Below are 17,221 nucleotides of genomic sequence, written 5' to 3'. Positions count from 1 at the left end.
AAAGGCAGTTTCGTGAAGGTACACAGACAGGCCCTTGCTATTATCCTTGTTTTTTAGATAAGGATATCCAGGCGATGAGGAAGTTTTACTTCTGGGAACAGCCTGGATACGAAACCTTCACACGTCAGTGTCTTTTGGACATTTTCTCGTCAGTACAACCCTGTTGAATGTTCTCACGATGGAGGGGTATGTGCTTAAAATGCGGGGAAGGTGCTTTTATTTCACCCCTGGTGAAACTAGTCGAGCTAATTTTTTTAAACATGATTTTTGGCCCCCTTGAACCGCCGGTCTGGACTACATTTCCCAGCAGGCCGTGCTCAAGACTACGGGTGCCTGCAGGAGGTCAGCGTCGCTGTCAGCGGCGCAGGCGCAGGCGCGGAGCGGGCGGCGGACGGGCGGGGGCTTCGCGGTTTGAATGGCTGCGGGCCCCGGCCCTCACCTCACCTGAGGTCCGGCTGCCCAGGGGTGCGCTATGCCTTCGGGAGGTGACCAGTCGCCGCCGCCCCCGCCTCCCCCTCCGGCGGCGGCAGCCTCGGATGAGGAGGAGGAGGACGACGGCGAGGCGGAGGACGCCGCGCCGCCTAACGAGTCGCCCACCCCTCAGATCCAGCAGCGGTTCGACGAGCTGTGCAGCCGCCTCAACATGGACGAGGCGGCGCGGGCCGAGGCCTGGGACAGCTACCGCAGCATGAGCGAGAGCTACACTCTGGAGGTGCGCTCGCAGGCGGAGGGGCGCTTCCGGCCTAGTCGGCGTGAACCGGTGCCTTCCGATCCGCGTCGCGCGCCACAAGAGACCCTCGGGCGGGTTGCGGGCTTCCAGCCGGGAGAGGGGTGGGGACCCCCTCTGCGCTATTCCTAGGCACTTAGCCGCTCCGAGGGCGAACCTGCTGTCGCCGCGCTTCCCCGCGGCTTCCGAATGGGGAACGCGTTTTGCCCTAAAGTAACACAGGGAAGCTGAGATCGCGCTTGGGGTCCCGATGAGGAAGATGGGTGTGTGGCCCGTCTGACCCCCCGCCCGCCTTGTTAGTAGAATGAACTAATGTCGTTGTCAAGACCGTACGGAGAAGGGGAGGGGACTTGCCCTTATTTGCACCGCGATTAACCGGGCTGTGGCACCTGGGTCTCCAGGCGTCTCCGTCTGTTCGCTTCCCCCGTTAACCAAATTGCCTTTGCCCAGACGTTGCTGGCGTTTGAGTCAACGAGCTGATGCGTTTTGGGCTGTGTTTACGTCTGTGTAAACAAATTAAGACTCATTTTCCCCTAGGCCAGATGAAATGAGCCCTCCGCCGACCTGGGTATAGATACATGCCCCCATTTGTCACTAGGCTCAGGATTGTGGCTACCTCGAGGGCTTTTTGGTCACCCCGGGCATTGCACAGGACTCCTGTTGTTGTCGCGATCCGGGCGTGTTAGGTCGCAGCCTTCGGACAGGGCTTGCAGAGGAGAAAAATGGCCATTCTAGCCAGTGACTGTCAGCTCTGTAGGCACCTCCCCTTCATGGGCCAATGGGAAGTGACACGGAAGTACGGATTGTTTATCAGCTCTTCGACTGTGTGTGTGGCATTTAAACCTGAGGCCATTTAATTTCTCAAGTAGTTTTATAATTGTTTTGTATAAAGAGTGGGGCAAATAGGCCCAGGATGCAAAGCCTAACCAAGGTATTATTTAAATATGATGTTTTTGGCTATGTGTACTGATGAGTGAGGTTATTTTTAATTTGTATTTGCATTAATAGAATTTTGATTCAATTACGAGTTCCCTCTTTGAATTGTTATATATGCAAAAGAAAGATAGTGTATGGTGGCTTTAGAACCCGACAGACCTGGGTGACTGAACAATTTACTTAACCGCTGGAAAGCTGAGTTTTGTGATCTCTAAACTGGAGATATTTGTGTTTACCTCACAGAGCTGTTCTGAAGATTAAATAAGGCAATAATGTAGTTTCTGACACATAAAGCACCCATATGGACGGTGCTTTCAAGTTTCCTAAGCTCTTTGTATATTTACATGATCTGGCTGAGTAAGCTATGTTCCTCTCCATCTCTTGGTGCCTTTCTGTAGTCTGGCGAAGAGAAGGACTGGTTGACTTTTTTTTTTTTGCTTTTTTTTTCTTTGGTAAAGGGCCTTAAAGGCTTCTAAACAAGCTTTTATTTTACCCTCAGGATGATCCTGTAAATTAGATAGAACAAACCATTATCACCATTTAGTTGAGGTATTTCAACTCATAGCGGTTAAGTTGTATGAAGTCCAGTGATACATGAGCAAATACCACATAAGAGCTGGTTAGTAAATTATTTTTGAAAACACATGTTTGATTACTCAATTCTTTTGATTACTGAGACTTTAGTTTCAGCTTCTTAGCCCAGTTTATTCAGTAAATGATTTACTCAGTAAAATATTCATCAAATATTTCTTGAGCACCTATTACTTGCTACACACTGTTCTCAGTGCTGGATATAGAGCATCAAACAAAGCCTAAAAATACCTGCCTTTGTGGGGCTTATAGTGAGGTACACTGTGAGATAATGTGGGATGTCATGCTCATGGGAGTGTAAGGGGAAATAAAGCTCTTATGATATTTAATACAGAATACTGGTTATGGAAATTTAACTTGATTTATTGTATTTTCTGTGCATTTTTAACCTGTAACTCATTCTTAACAGTGCTCAGCCAAAAAAATGCAGCCTCTGAGACTGTTTAGTAGTTTTCCCACTGTGTTATAGCTACTGTATGGCAGAGCCAGAATTTGAAACCAGATCTATTTGACCCTATAAGATATGGCCATGAGATATTAATTTTGAGGATAACTATTTTTTAGTATTACGGAAGTTTTCAACAAATATTTTTTAGGACCAAAGATAACCTAGGCAGAGTCTACTCTTTGCATAAATTGTTTAAAAGAGCTTCCCACTCCGTTTTGTCATCTAAGCACGGGAAAATTCTCACAAGACTAATTCTTTTCTTCTTTTTAGGAATGATATAGTTGTAGACTTTCTTTTTTTGTTGTTGTTGTTCTCTCTCCACCATCCAAGTAGTTGTGAATTTTCTAGAGCCAAAATAGAACATTATAGATTATCTTTTAAGCCCTTTATTGAAGCACAGGATAATACTGTGACTGACTTAACTTTATACTTTCTAAGAGATCTTGATAGAGTAGACAAATGCAGTAGTTATGCATCTAAATTTGCTTTTACATCATAAATCAAGAATATTATGAAACCATCTCCCAGAGACATATATAATACATAAATCTTGGCTGTTTTTTTTTTCACAGTAGAACATCTATGCTATTGATACATGTAAGTGGGTTTGTAAGACAGTCTATGTGTAAATGTGAAAAATGAAGTATTTCCAGTTTTTCTCATTTTCATTTAGACCAGTAATGAATACAGTGAAGCTAAAGGACATTTTCCATCCTTCCTCGCTTTTATAGGAAGAGGAAAGTTGTATCACTTCTTGAATAAAAAAGGATTGTGAAGATGATCTTTTAGAAACAGTGCCTTAAAAATTACTATTTTTGAATGATATCTAGTAGGAGATCCACAATAGTCTCATTTGGTTATAAAAATAAATTTTGGCTGGGCACGGTGGCTCAAGCCTGTAATCCCAGCACTTTGGGAGGCCGAGACAGGCGGATCACGAGGTCAGGAGATCGAGACCATCCTGGCTAACAAGGTGAAACCCCGTCTCTACTAAAAAAATACAAAAAAAACTAGCCGGGTGAGGTGGCTGGCGCCTGTAGTCCCAGCTACTCAGGAGGCTGAGACAGGAGAATGGCATGAACCCAGGAGGCGGAGCTTGCAGTGAGCTGAGATCCGGCCACTGCACTCCAGCCTGGGCAATAGAGCGAGACTCCATCTCAAAAAAAATAAAATAAATAAATAAATAAATAAATTTTATGTATTCATGTATGTGCTTTGATTAGGTATAAAATTAGTGGCTGAATATCCATTCAAGCTTAATTTTGTATTTCTATCACTTCTAGATTTTGTGCAAGATTAAAAATATAAAAAATAGGCCGGGCGCGGGGGCTCACGCCTGTAATCCCAGCACTTTGGGAGGCCGAGGTGGGCGGGTCATGAGGTTAGGAGATCGAGACCATCCTGGCTAACACATTGAAACCCAGTCTCTACTAAAAATACAAAAAATTAGCCAGGCATGGTGGTGGGTGCCTGTAGTCCCAGATACTCGAGAGACTGAGGCAGGAGAATGGTGTGAACCTGGGAGGCGTAGCTTGCAGTGAGCCGAGATGGCGCCACTGCACTGCAGCCTGGGCGACGAGCAAGACTCCATCTCAAAAAAAAAAATTAAAAAAAAAAACAAAAACAATAATTGTTTCCATTACTATCGCTATGTAACAAATTGCCTTAAGGCTTTGGGGCAGAAAACAATTTGTTTGGCTCACAGCTTCTGTGAGTAAGGAATTCAGGCTGGGGACAGTGTGGATGTCATGTTTCTGCATCAAAATGACTGGTATCTCACCTGGAAGACTTGAGCAACTAGGTACTGGCAGAACTGGAGCTCATTGGGCATCTCTGTATGTTTGTTCCATGTGGTCTCACCAGCATGGTGATCCAGGGTAGCTAAATTCTTGTTGGTTCAGGACTCCCAAGGCACATGTCCTAAGAGAGAGAACCAAGTGGAATCTATATTGCCTTGTATAATCTTTAGAATTACATAGTTTCACTTCCACCTCTGCTGTTGATAGAGACAGTTAATCAATGTGAGAAACGCAGACCCTTGCCCAGGTCCAAGGTGAGGGAACCCTCTCTACCTTTCAGTGGAATAATGTCAATGTCACATTATAAGAAGAGCATTTGGGACTGGGTACAGTGACTCAAACCTGTAATCCCAGCACTTTGGAAGGCCAAGGCGGATGGATCACTTGAGGCCAGGAGTTCAAGACCAGCTTGGGCAACATGGCAAAACCCTGTCTCTACAAAAAAATACAAAAATTGGCCAGGTGTGGTGGCGCACGCCTGTAATCCCAGCTACGTGGGAGGCTGAGGTAGGAGGATTGCTTGAACCTGGGAGGTGGAGGTTACAGTGAGCCAAGATCGTGCCACTGCACTCAAGCCTGGGTGACTGAGCAAGACTCCATCTCAAAAAATAAAAGAGCATATGATATAGGGTCATCATTGAAAATAAGTTTCCCACAAAAATGTAAACAACACTTTCAATTTAAATGTACTTTAAAAAAATTGAAATGTATATATGTAGCTTATTAACTAAAAATCAATTTTCTCTTCTTTTACAGGGAAATGATCTTCATTGGTTAGCATGTGCCTTGTATGTGGCTTGCAGAAAATCTGTTCCAACTGTAAGCAAGGGGACAGTGGAAGGAAACTATGTATCTTTAACTAGAATCCTGAAATGTTCAGAGCAGAGGTAACTATGTTAGAGTTTGAGAAGTAGAGTATGGCTAATGTAAGCTCATAAATCATAGTGATAGTAAGAATTATGTCTGTTCATCATTTTCTGAGTATTTGTACCTGTGGACTGGTGAAATTAGATGCTAAAGCTAACATCTAATGATTCTCCTTTATATCAAAGTTAGTATCCCTTATATTTTACTTCTTTGGTGAAAATATTTAAATTTTAATGTATTAGGCACTTGTATGGAAGAATTTATTTTTAAAGGTTAGGACATTGTGTAATATTGGGAGAAATGAAGGATATTGAGAAACTTTAGGAGATACTCTAAGTTGAAAAGGTAAATAAAATATTATTTGCTATTATACTTAGAAATATGTGCATAGGACTTGTGGTCTTAATATAAATAGAATGTGTAAGTATTTCTCAGTTTCCTGTTTGGAGGATAAATGACATGATTATAATCCATTTTAGAAAGGGTCAAATACGTTTAAAAGAAGAGGCAGAAATTGCTTTATCTGTTGTGTAGTTAAATTGATTACATTAATTTTTTGTGCCTTTTAGGTGAATTTTCTTACATGGCTTATTAAAGATAAGTGGAAAAATGATGTTTAGCATTTTGGGGGAAATTACGACTGTCAAAATGTATGGATTTAATGGTTAAAAAAAAATCACTAAATAAAAAAATTAACTGGGTGTGGTTGTGCATACCTGCAGGCCTAGCTACTTGGGAGGCTGAAATGGGAGGATCACTTGAGCCCTGAATGTTGGAGCAGTACTGCACTCCAGCTTGGGCAACAGAGCAAGACCTTGTCTCCAAAACAAAAAACAAAAAAGGTTACTGTTTAAATAATTAACAGGCTGGGTGCGGTGGCTCACGCCTGTAATCCCAGCACTTATGGAGGTCGAGGTGTGTGGATCACTTGAGGTCAGGAATTGGAGACCAGCCTGGCCAACATGGTGAAACCCCGTCTCAACTAAAAAAAACGAAAATTACCTGAGTGTGGTGGCGTGCGCTTGTAATCTTAGCTAGTCAGGAAGCTGAGGCAGGAAAATCACTTGAGCCTGGGAGGCAGAGGTTGCAGTGAGCCGAGATCATTGCACCATTGTACTCCAGCCTGGGTGACAAGAGTGAGACTCCATCTCAAATAAAATAAAATAAAATAATTCACAACGTCATGTTTTAGCTGACATTGTCAATTTTAGTAATCTTTTTTAACCTTTAACTCCATCGTGAGTTACATCGGCCAAAGAATCAGTATCCAGAATTATATAAGGCACTACTAACAGGGTTAATAAAATGAATAAAGAATATGACTTCACAAAGGTTATAATTCATATAGCTAATAGATACAAGAAAAGATAATGTCACTAATAAAGACTTTCAAAGTAAAAATATAACATTTCTTTTTTTTGTTTTTTGAGGTGGAGTCTTGCTCTTTCACCCAGGCTGGAGTGCAGGGGCGTGATCTCAGCTCACTGCAATCTCCGCCTCCCAGGTTCAAACGATTCTCCTGGCTTGGCCTCCCAAGTAGCTGGGATTACAGGCGCACACCACCACACCTGGCTAATTTTTTGTATTTTTGGTAGAGAGGGGGTTTCACCATGTTGGCCAGGCTGATCTCCAACTCCGGACCTCAGGTGATCCACCCACCTTGGACTCCCAGAGTGCTGGGATTACAGGTGTGAGCCACTGTGCCTGGCCAACATTTTATTCTTATCATTGGGAAAATTTGAAGTCTGTTATGCCAAGTTTGGTCACTGTACAGGGAAACAGGAACTCTCTGTTTTTTATTTTTTAATTCCTTTTTTTTGAGATGGTGTCTCACTCTGCTGCCCAGGCTGGAGTGCAGTAGCTTGATCTCTACTTACTGCAACCTCTACTTCCCAGGTTCAAGTGATTCTCATGTTTCAGCCTCCCAGAGTAGCAGGGATAAAGGCACATGCCACTATACCTGACTAATTTTTGTATTTTTTATGGAGACCGGATTTCACCGTGTTGGCCAGGCTAGTCTCAAACTCCTGACCTCAAGTGATCCGCCTGCCTTGGTCTCTGGAAGTGCTGGGATTACAGGCGTGAACCACCGCGCTCAGCCAGGAACTCTATATTGCTGGTGTACATTGGTGAAAGTCAAAATTGGCATAACTACTTTACTAGGAAATTGGGTGGTATCTAGTAACATTGAAGGTGCACATTTTCTTACTCTACTTCTTGGAGTAGTCCCTAAAGAAACTCCTGCACACGTGTATAAGGATGTTTTCATTACAACACTTTTTGTTATCATGGAATATTAGAAACAACCTAAATTTAGGTTGGGGGATGAATGCAAAAAATCCTTGTATGTTCATATGAAAGAATGTTTTTAGCAATTAAAATGAATATATCTTACATATCAACATTAATGTCAGAAACGTTATTGAGAGTGAAAAAGCATGTTGCAGAGTACCACTGAAGTATGATACCATTTATATAAAATGAAAAAACACGTAATAAGATATTGCTTATTGTTTACGCATACATGTGTATGTGTAGTAAGTGTGAAAACATAGGAAGGATTAAGACCAACTTTGGAATGGTGTTTATCTTTGGGGAAGAAGGGTAGGGATAGGATTAGGGAGGAGTATAAAATGGGAATTTTGATGGTTTTTTTTCCTTTTTTTTTTTTGAGACAGAGTCTCGCACTGTCGCCGGGCTGGAGTGCAGTGGCGTGATCTCTGCTCACTGCAACCTCCGCCTCCCAGGTTTAAGTGATTTTCCTGCCTCAGCCTCCCGTGTAGGTGGGATTACAGGTTCCCACCACCACGCCCAGCTAATTTTTTGTATTTTTAGTAGAGATGGGGTTTTACCATGTTGGCCAGGCTGGTTTTGAACTCCTGACCTTGTGAGTCGCCCACTTTGGCCTCCCAAAGTGCTGGGATTACAGGTGTGAGCCACTGTGCCTAGTCTTGGCACAGTGCTTCTATAGTGTTGCTAGTTTTTAAAAAAATCTGAAGTGGCGGGGAGTTGGGGAGGTGGCTCATACTTGTAATCACAGTGTTCTGGGAAGCCAAAGTCAGAGGATCACTCAAGCCCAGGAGTCTGCAATGAGCTGTGATCTTGCCACTGAACTCCAACATGGGTGACAGAGCGAAACCCTATCTCTTAAAAGAAAAAAAAAAAGAACTGAAGCAAAAATGACAAAATTTATTCAATATGTTAACATTTTAAAAATCTGGCAGTGAACCAATGTGAATGTTGGTTAGGTTACTCTTGTTAATTTTGGTTTGTATTTTCAAATATTTCATAGTTAACAAATACTTTAGGTAACCTAAACAAAATTAATTCGGAGGATCAGAGGAATATACCAATCTGTGAGAAATTAAGCTAGTCAGAGACAACAGTTATGATTTTATTTCACTGTCTAAAAGTAATATAATTTAATGAGATAATATTGATTTACTTTTGAATACTTACTTTTGTATACTTTACCTTTATGTTAATTATGAAATATCTTATTGTTTGTCTTTAATACCAGCTTAATCGAATTTTTTAATAAGATGAAGAAGTGGGAAGATATGGCAAATCTACCCCCACATTTCAGAGAACGTACTGAGAGATTAGAAAGAAACTTCACTGTTTCTGCTGTAATTTTTAAGAAATATGAACCCATTTTTCAGGACATCTTTAAATACCCTCAAGAAGAGCAACCTCGTCAGCAGCGAGGAAGGAAACAGCGGTAGGTTTTCATGTTGGTTCATCGGGAATACACATTAGTCTGTGCTGCAGTGTTAATATTTTGCTAGTTTTTCTAGTTTTAAAAAAGAAAGGAGATTTAAAAAATCTTTTTCCACAATAGTTTTCTTTTAATGATGCTTTTTTTGTTTTTCATTGTGGGTTAGCCATGAAGAGTTTGGCTTTTTTCATGTTGCTAAATGTATACGGGTCTTTGTTTCTATAAACTTTCATTTTTGTTATTTTATTTTATTTTATTATTATTTTTCCCTCAGTGATCCTTGTTCTGAAACCTTCCTTTTTCATTTAAGCAACAAAAAATGCAAACTGTACAAGTCAGACTTCAGGGATTTTCACCCTTTAGCTGCCTTGGAGATGTATTTGTATCTAGATATATATATTTTTTATTGCACAGGGGCCATGCTAATCAATGTATTGTACCAATTTTAGTATATGTGTTGCCGAAGGGAGCACTGCCCTAGATATAGATCACTATATTAACCACTATATTTTCTACTAGTGACTGTATAGACTATTTTATGTCATACTGAGTAATAAATAATCCCCTTGAAATGACTTCTCTAGTATTTTGATGTCTCTAATGAATAGAGAGACTGGATTGGGAAAAGACAGGAGAACTGAAACTATTATGAATTTGTGCTTTCTGATCACTTCTGCAAAGTCTATAGGCATGCTCTGACTCAGTGTTTTCTACCTTTCCTCATAGATAAAGGCAGTTATGGGATACACATTTTCCTTCTTTATCATTGAAAGTTTTTTCATAAAGTAGAAATGAAAATTCTAACAATTAGAAAAGTGTTGACAAGAAAAGTAAAGGGAAAGGAGTTAAAGTTATTTGGCTAGAATAGATAATGTTTGCTTCTCTTAAAATGTAAAAGTTTTCCCAGACTGTAAAGGATGTTTACAGTAAGTGTAACCTTTTAAAAATAAAATGGGGGAATGACAAAGCAGGAGGAAAAAAATTTTTAAAAACTAAAACTATTTACATTTTAATATAGATGGCACCACTGATACAGAAGCATCTCGTCTAGCTCACTTACAGTTTTGGGGAATTGACTGTTTAAAATGAAGTATTCTGAGCCAGGTGGGGTGGCTCACACCTGTAATCCGGTCACTTTAGGAGGCTGAGGCGGGCGAATCACCTGAGGTCAGGAATTTAAGACCAGCCTGGCCAACATGGCAAAACTCCAGCTCTACTGAAAATACAAAAATTAGCTCCACGTGGTGGTGCACACCTATAATCCTAGCTACTTGGGAGGCTGAGTCAGAAGAATCCCTTGAACCAAGAGGCAGAAATTGCAGTGAGCCAAGATTGTACCATTGCACTCCAGCCTGGGCGACAAGAATGAAACTCCATCTCATAAATAAATAAATAAACGGAGGTATTCTGGCTGAGTGCCTGTAATCCCAGCACTTTGGGAGGCCAAGGCAGGTGGGTCACTTGAGGTCGGGAGTTTGAGACCAGCCTGGCCAACATGGCGAAACCCCATCTCTACTAAAAATATAAAAATTAGCAGGGTGTGGTAGTGGGTGCCTATAATCCCAGCTACTTGGGAGGGTGAGGTGGAAGAATCACTTGAACCTCGGAGGTGGAGGTTGCAGTGAGCCGTGATCACGGCACTGCACTCCAGCCTGGGCGATGGAGCGAGACTCCGTTTTATTAATAAATAAATAAATAAAATGACATATTCTCCTAGCACTTTGGGAGGCCAAGGCAGGTGGATTGCTTGAGGTCAGGAGCTCAAGACTAGCTTGGCCAACGTGGCAAAACCCCGTCTCCACTAAAAATACAAAAATTAGGCAGGTATGGTGGCATGTGCCTGTTGTCCCAGCTACTTGAGAGGCTGAGGCAGGTGAATTGCTTGAACCCAGGAGGCAGAGATTGCAGTGAGCTGCGATCGCCCCACCTAACTCCAGCCTGGGTCATGAGACTTCGTCACTAAATAAATAAATAAAAAATGAAGTATTCTAAAGTTTGGATAGAAGCTTTGTGTTGAGTCTGAGGGAGGCCAGTGTGATCATTTATAGGAAGATATCTTCTTTTTTTGGAGTATCAGGAAAATAATTTCAGATTGCACTTGTTTCGATATTTCTTAGGATGTGTATACTACCTAATTCTAATTAAGATAATTTTAAAAGGCCGTGTGCAGTGGCTCACACCTGATCCCAGCACTTTGGGAGGCTGAAGCAGACGGATCACTTGAGCCCAGGAGTTTGAGACCAGCCTGGGCAGCATGGCAAAACTTCATCTCCACAAAAAATACAAAAATTAGCTTGGAATAGTGACTCACACCCGTGGTCCCAGCTACTGGGGAGGCTGAGGTGGGAGGATCACTTGAACTTGGGAGGTTGAGGCTGCAGTGAGCTGTGATCATACCACTGTACTCCAGTTTGGGTGACAGAGCAAGACCTTGTCTCAAAAAAAAAAAAGTAAATCACTTTATTAAAGATTTTACATTTTTATCACTTTGTATACTTTTTATTAGCTCTTTCTGCTACCTGTAGTCATGATGTATAGCACTTACTGAGCATTTGTTTTGGGGCAGGGACTCTTAAGACTTCAATATGTATTACTTCAGTTAATCCCTCTGACAACCTTGTGATGCTCATACTGTTATTACAGATAGAGAAAATAAGCCGCTGAGAGGTTAAGTAATTTGACCAGAGTCGCACAACTAAGTGTGGAGCTTTTATTGAAACTGACTGCAGAACCCATGTGCTTTACTGTGACTCTATCTTGCATCTCTCACACACTATTTGAAAATCTGTCACTATTTGTTTAGCACATATCCACAGGAAATACGGTTAGGTATTACCTAGGACACAGGCATTTTTAAAACACCAAACCCCACAGTCTCTGTCTTCTGAGAGCTTACAGTACAGTCAGCGAGATGAGGCAGGTATGAAGATTCCAGTGCATGCAATGCAGTGTGTTATAAAAGTCCCATGACTACAAGAGGGAATAGAAATATAAAAAGACACAAAAGCAGTAAAACAAGAGAAAATGTGGGAGGTTAGTCAAGTTTTTTTTTTTTTTTCCCTAGAATTCTCAAGTTGTACAGCCAGAATTAAGAGTAGCTTAAGTGTTAAGCTAAAAAAAAAAAAAAATTGAATTTCATTTTGGTAGGCAACCAAATTAGAAATAGTTTATCACGTGCGTATGGTAGAGAGGCTGCTTTTAAAAGCAGAACACTGACATTTAATCCTTGCCATGGACTGGTGAATTAAGTACAGTATTGTACCCAAATAGAATAATCTTTTGACAGATGAAATGACTAAGTCCAGGTGAACATGTGTACCCTAGCTAATGGTAATGCTGAACTAAATCTAATCTAATCTCCACGGAATTTCATTGCTCCCGGCACCGTGTTAGAATAAGGCTGTTGGGATGTGGAAACCACAGATTTCTTGTCTAAAAGTTGTCAGAGGTTTTGGTAGAAAAGCCAAGCTTAAAGCAGGTCTGAAACTTTAGCAGACAACTTGGCAATATACAACAGGTACTCTTAATGGATGGAAGTATAAGGAATTATAGGAAGCTCATAATTTACATTAAAAAGGCCCTTTGTGATTTGATATAGTCTGGAATATCTTTAGGGAGGGAGGGAGGGATATAGGTCATTAGCTATGATAAAGGAGAAAAAAATGAGGACGTATCTGACTGCATATAGTGGTCTTAAGCAGCATAGCATTGCTATGTCATCAAAAGAACTATTTTTATTCATTTTATTTTCCACCTTACCTATCTTGCCCTCAAAAAACTTTAAAAAATTCTTTAAGAATTTTCTTTTCTTTGAAATGGGCTCTTTCCCTGGATCCCAGCTATTTCCTACCAGTATTTTGTTGAGGCAGAACGTCCATGTTTTCCATGTGAAGCTGAATGTGGTCTCTCTCTCCTTTAACTGTGGGTTTTATTTGACACCTAATTTATAGTCATTTGGGATGTTTTTTTTCTGATTCTTCTGTTGTCTCATGACTTTTTTTTTCTTCCCCCAAAGGCGACAGCCCTGTACTGTGTCTGAAATTTTCCATTTTTGTTGGGTGCTTTTTATATATGCAAAAGGTAAGAAAATAGTAATATTTGTTTAGATATTAATACGTCTGTTTATGTTTTCAGGTATTAATTTTGTCAGCTTCTAACATGTATCAGGAAAAGGTTTTCGCTGAAAATTTTCTCAAGGGTTTTAATCCTAGATTCTTTTTTAAGTATTGCCTTTTTATCAAAGAATCTATTGGATTTCTTTACAATATCCAAATCTTCTCTTATTAAATGGAAAGTCCTTTAATTTGGTTGTATACAACATCACTACCCAAAGCGACTCTTTCAAATTATGAGCTGAAAACACATTATTCTGTATATGCTTGTATTGTGAACTCTATTTCTCATGAGACGTATCTTATTTACTTGAGTGCAATTACTGATCTACCTCAGGACAGTTCAGATTTTTTTTTTTTCTTTTTGTATCTTTTTCAGATAAGTATACTTAGTCAAATACTTTTATACACTACTTATTTTCTTTCCTTTTTTCTCATTTTCTCATCTCATTTGACCTACGCAAGGTCTGCATTCAGTGAAATACACGTCTCTATTATTTTTTGTCCTTTTTGTATTTATTTATTTATTTATTTATTTTGAGATAGAGTCTCACTCTGTCTCCCACGGTGGATTGCAGTGGCACAATCTCGGCTCAAGTAATTCTGCCTCAGCCTCCCGAATAGCTGTGATTACAGGTGCCCACCACCATGCCCAGCTAATTTTTGTGTTTTCAGTAGAGATGGGGTTTCGCCATGTTGGCCAGGCTGGTCTCGAACTCCTTATCTCAGGTGATCTGCCCACCTTGGCCTCCCAAAGTGCTGGGATTATAGGCGTGAGCCATGGCACCCGGTTCCTTTTTATATTTCTGTGTAGAAATAATTCTTAGTAATCTAAAGTAGATAGGAAAGTGCAGTTATATTATTACATAGGTTTCTTCTGTATACTATGTGGAATGCCTTTGCCATTAAGATAGCTCAATAAAATGCAAAGTTAACAAAGAATAATAGAGCTGGAAGGAGTTTCATAAATATAAGAGAGATTCTCATTATTAGATTAACTATCTTAACTTAATTTTTTTTTTGAGACGGAGTCTCACTCTGTCGCCCAGGCTGGAGTGCAGTGGTGCGATCTTGGCTCACTGCAACCTCTGCTGCCCGGGTTCAAGCAATCTCCTGCCTCAGCCTCCCGAGTAGCTGGGATTACAGGTGTCTGCCACCACGCCCGGCTAATTTTTTGTAGTTTTCTGTAGAGACGGGGTTTCACCATCTTGGCCAGGCTCGTCTTGAACTCCTGACCTCATGATCCACCTGCCTCGGCCTCCCAAAGTGCTGGGCTTACAGGTGTGAGCCATCGCACCTGGCCTAGCTTAACTTATTTACTTTATTTTTTATTTTTATTCTTATTTTTGAGACAGGGTCTTGCTTTGTTGCCCAGGCTGGGGTGCAGTGATATGATCTCTGCTCACTGCAACCTCTGCCTCTTATGTTCAAGTGATTCTTGTGCCTCAGCCTCTTGAGTAGCTGCGATTGCAGGCATGCACCACTATACCCAGCTAATTTTTGTATTTTTAGTGGGGTTGGGGTTTTACCATGTTGGCCAGGGTGGTCTTGAACTCCTGACCTCAAGTGATCCGCCACCTCGGCCTCCCAAAGTGTTGGGATTACAGGTGTGAGCCACCGTGCTCAGCCAGCTTAGTTACTTTAAAGATGAGGCAGCTGAGCCCAGAAACTAGCTGCTGGCAACAAAGCTAAGATTTGAACTCAGATCTCCTGGTTCCTGGTTCTTAGTTTCATACTGGCTGTGAAGGCCTCTGGGAAGAATGTGTGATATTGTTGGTCTCCAGGTTTGATTTATCTTAATTACAACTGGTCCCTCTCTAGCTAGTTAGGGTGAGAGCTGCCATCCTTCCTTCCCTAAGCTGCATGCTTGATTCAAGAGAAAAATCTTCTGTTATACATGACACTGGCATGTTTCTTTAGTGATGACAAAGGCAACATGATCAGTGGCATGAAATAAAGGTTTTGGAGTATATAAACCATTTTTACAGTGGCTACAAATTTTAGAATGTGTGACTGCTATTATATATGATGGTAATCTTTTCATATGATTGTATTGGGCAGGTATGTCTGACTTCTAGGATTTTTATCTGTTTTGTTTGTCTCTTATGGCACATGTGTACTTAGAAGTAAATATATTTGGTACTGTATATAATATGTACAATACAATAAAAAATAATTTCATTGTCCTTATTTTGTTCTCACTGGACCCGTTGGGGTGGTTTTTTCTCTGTAATTAGCTCAGTGTTTGAATTTTATCTCATTAATTCAGTTTATAGTAATTCCACCTTAAGAACCTTTGTGGGTTGGGCACGGTGGCGTATGCCTGGAATCCTAGCTACTTGGGAGGCTGAGGTGGGAGAATTGCTTCAACCTGGGAGGCGGAGGCTGCAGTGAGCTGAGATTGCGCCTCCAGTCTAGGCGACAGAAAACAAACAAAAAACCCACCGCTGATGTTTTATAATGCACGGTGATCTTTTCTAACAGTCATTTAATTGCTTTAATTCGGTTCTTATTTATTTTGGGGAAAGGGTTACTCTTTTGTAGCCACCTTTCTAATGACAAGCCAACTCCGGAGATGAAACATTTCTATTTACTTGTTATCTTTGTTGATTAAAAGATAAAATATCTCACACAAAGTCAGATTTCTTTGTAAGGTCAGGATTTGAAATATAAAATACGAGTTGTTGAGAGAGTCCTAGAATTTAAATTAAATTAGATTCTGGTCTCTAGGGGCATTTCAGCTTTTTATTAGACATTACAGTGCTGCTGTTTTTTTTTTGCCTTCTATTGCAAGTGCACACCAGTAACAAGTTTAGGCTTGTTGGTGTGATGGGCTTTGTAGCTTGAAATCGGTAGGTGCTACTTACTTCCTTTTTTTTAACATGAGAAACCAAGTATATTTTAATAGTAAACCTCTTTATAGAAGAACCAAGCAAGTTGGTTTGGCTATATCAATGCACAGTTTAATGTGTTGATTATCATTTGCCTCTTTGGCAACAGAAGAATTTTTTTTCTCTTTAATTCATTTAAGTTGATTTGTTGAATGTTTCCATCTATGCAAAAAAAGAATTGTTTTGTATGTGCTGAGGTAAGTGGTAACTTTCTTTGGAGGAACAGAGAGAAAGGGCAACCTGAAACAAAGCTGCGGGTGTGCGGGTGTGTGTGTGTGTACATATACACTTGGGTAGGCATTAAGTGTGAAAACGCTAAGGTTTGGAAATAATTCTTCATATGCATGTTAGCTATTTAAATTGAATTTGATGATACAAGAATGTAAAATCACCATGAAGCATATATGTGCGGTGTTTAACCAAAAAAGGGATGGGCTTGAAGTTATAAAATAACTAGAAATCTTAATTTCTAGGAAATTAAGATAATAATAAAATGGCTTAACTACATGTAAAAATGCGTTCAGTGTTCGAGTTCAACCAGCACTGCAGAAATGACATGTTTCTGTCAGTTTAGGTTTTTGATTTCTTATTTCCTGGTTACCAAGCATCAGCAAATTATTCTTGGGATTATTAAGTCTGGAATTGAAAGATATTTAATGGTACTCCTGTTGCATTAATTTGTCTGAGATTATTTAGAAAAGTATTAAAAATGTTACTGTTGGAGTCTGATCAAAAGTTCTGGTCTTTTAAAAATATGTATATGAGAAATGGCATGAACCTGGGAGGCAGAGCTTGCAGTGAGTTGAGATCGTGCCACTGCACTCTAGCCTGGGCGACAGCGAGACTCTGCCTCAAAAAAAAAATGTATATGAGAATAATTATATGAATGATTTTTTTGGCTGTCTCGTAAGTCAAATAATTTTCATGACAGAAAAATGTCTTCATGCAAAACAGTTTCTTACAGTTTGAGATAATTTATGAATTTTTAGTGTTCAGAATTTTCAAAGACCAATGATAAAGTTTTAGTCAGCTACTAGGTATTTAATAAACACTTAATGAATGAATGGCATTTTTAGTAAAGTTATAGTTTTCACTAAGCTGTTAGACATTTATTAAAGGCCAGGCATGGTGG

The 17,221-nt window shown here is 40.3% G+C and overlaps 1 protein-coding gene across 2 annotated transcripts in view; it reads left to right on the top strand.

Moving 5' to 3' along the window:
• The first annotated feature begins 329 nt into the window (after nucleotides 1-329).
• Nucleotides 330-17,221, top strand: part of RBL2 (retinoblastoma-like 2) — a 58,170-nt gene continuing 41,278 nt past the window's right edge. For both annotated transcript variants that reach the window (XM_011946603.1, XM_011946602.1), the window contains exons 1-4: nucleotides 330-712; nucleotides 5,258-5,388; nucleotides 8,889-9,089; nucleotides 13,102-13,166. In XM_011946603.1, the coding sequence (XP_011801993.1) occupies nucleotides 473-712; nucleotides 5,258-5,388; nucleotides 8,889-9,089; nucleotides 13,102-13,166 (637 nt within the window). In that variant the 5' untranslated portion in view covers nucleotides 330-472. The remainder of the gene's footprint in view (nucleotides 713-5,257; nucleotides 5,389-8,888; nucleotides 9,090-13,101; nucleotides 13,167-17,221) is intronic.

Source organism: Colobus angolensis, unplaced genomic scaffold, assembly GCF_000951035.1.
Source record: "Colobus angolensis palliatus isolate OR3802 unplaced genomic scaffold, Cang.pa_1.0 Scaffold251, whole genome shotgun sequence".
Lineage (NCBI taxonomy): Eukaryota > Metazoa > Chordata > Mammalia > Primates > Cercopithecidae > Colobus > Colobus angolensis.
Note: the sequence above shows the minus strand (reverse complement) of the source record. Positions and strands in the feature narration are given on the sequence as shown.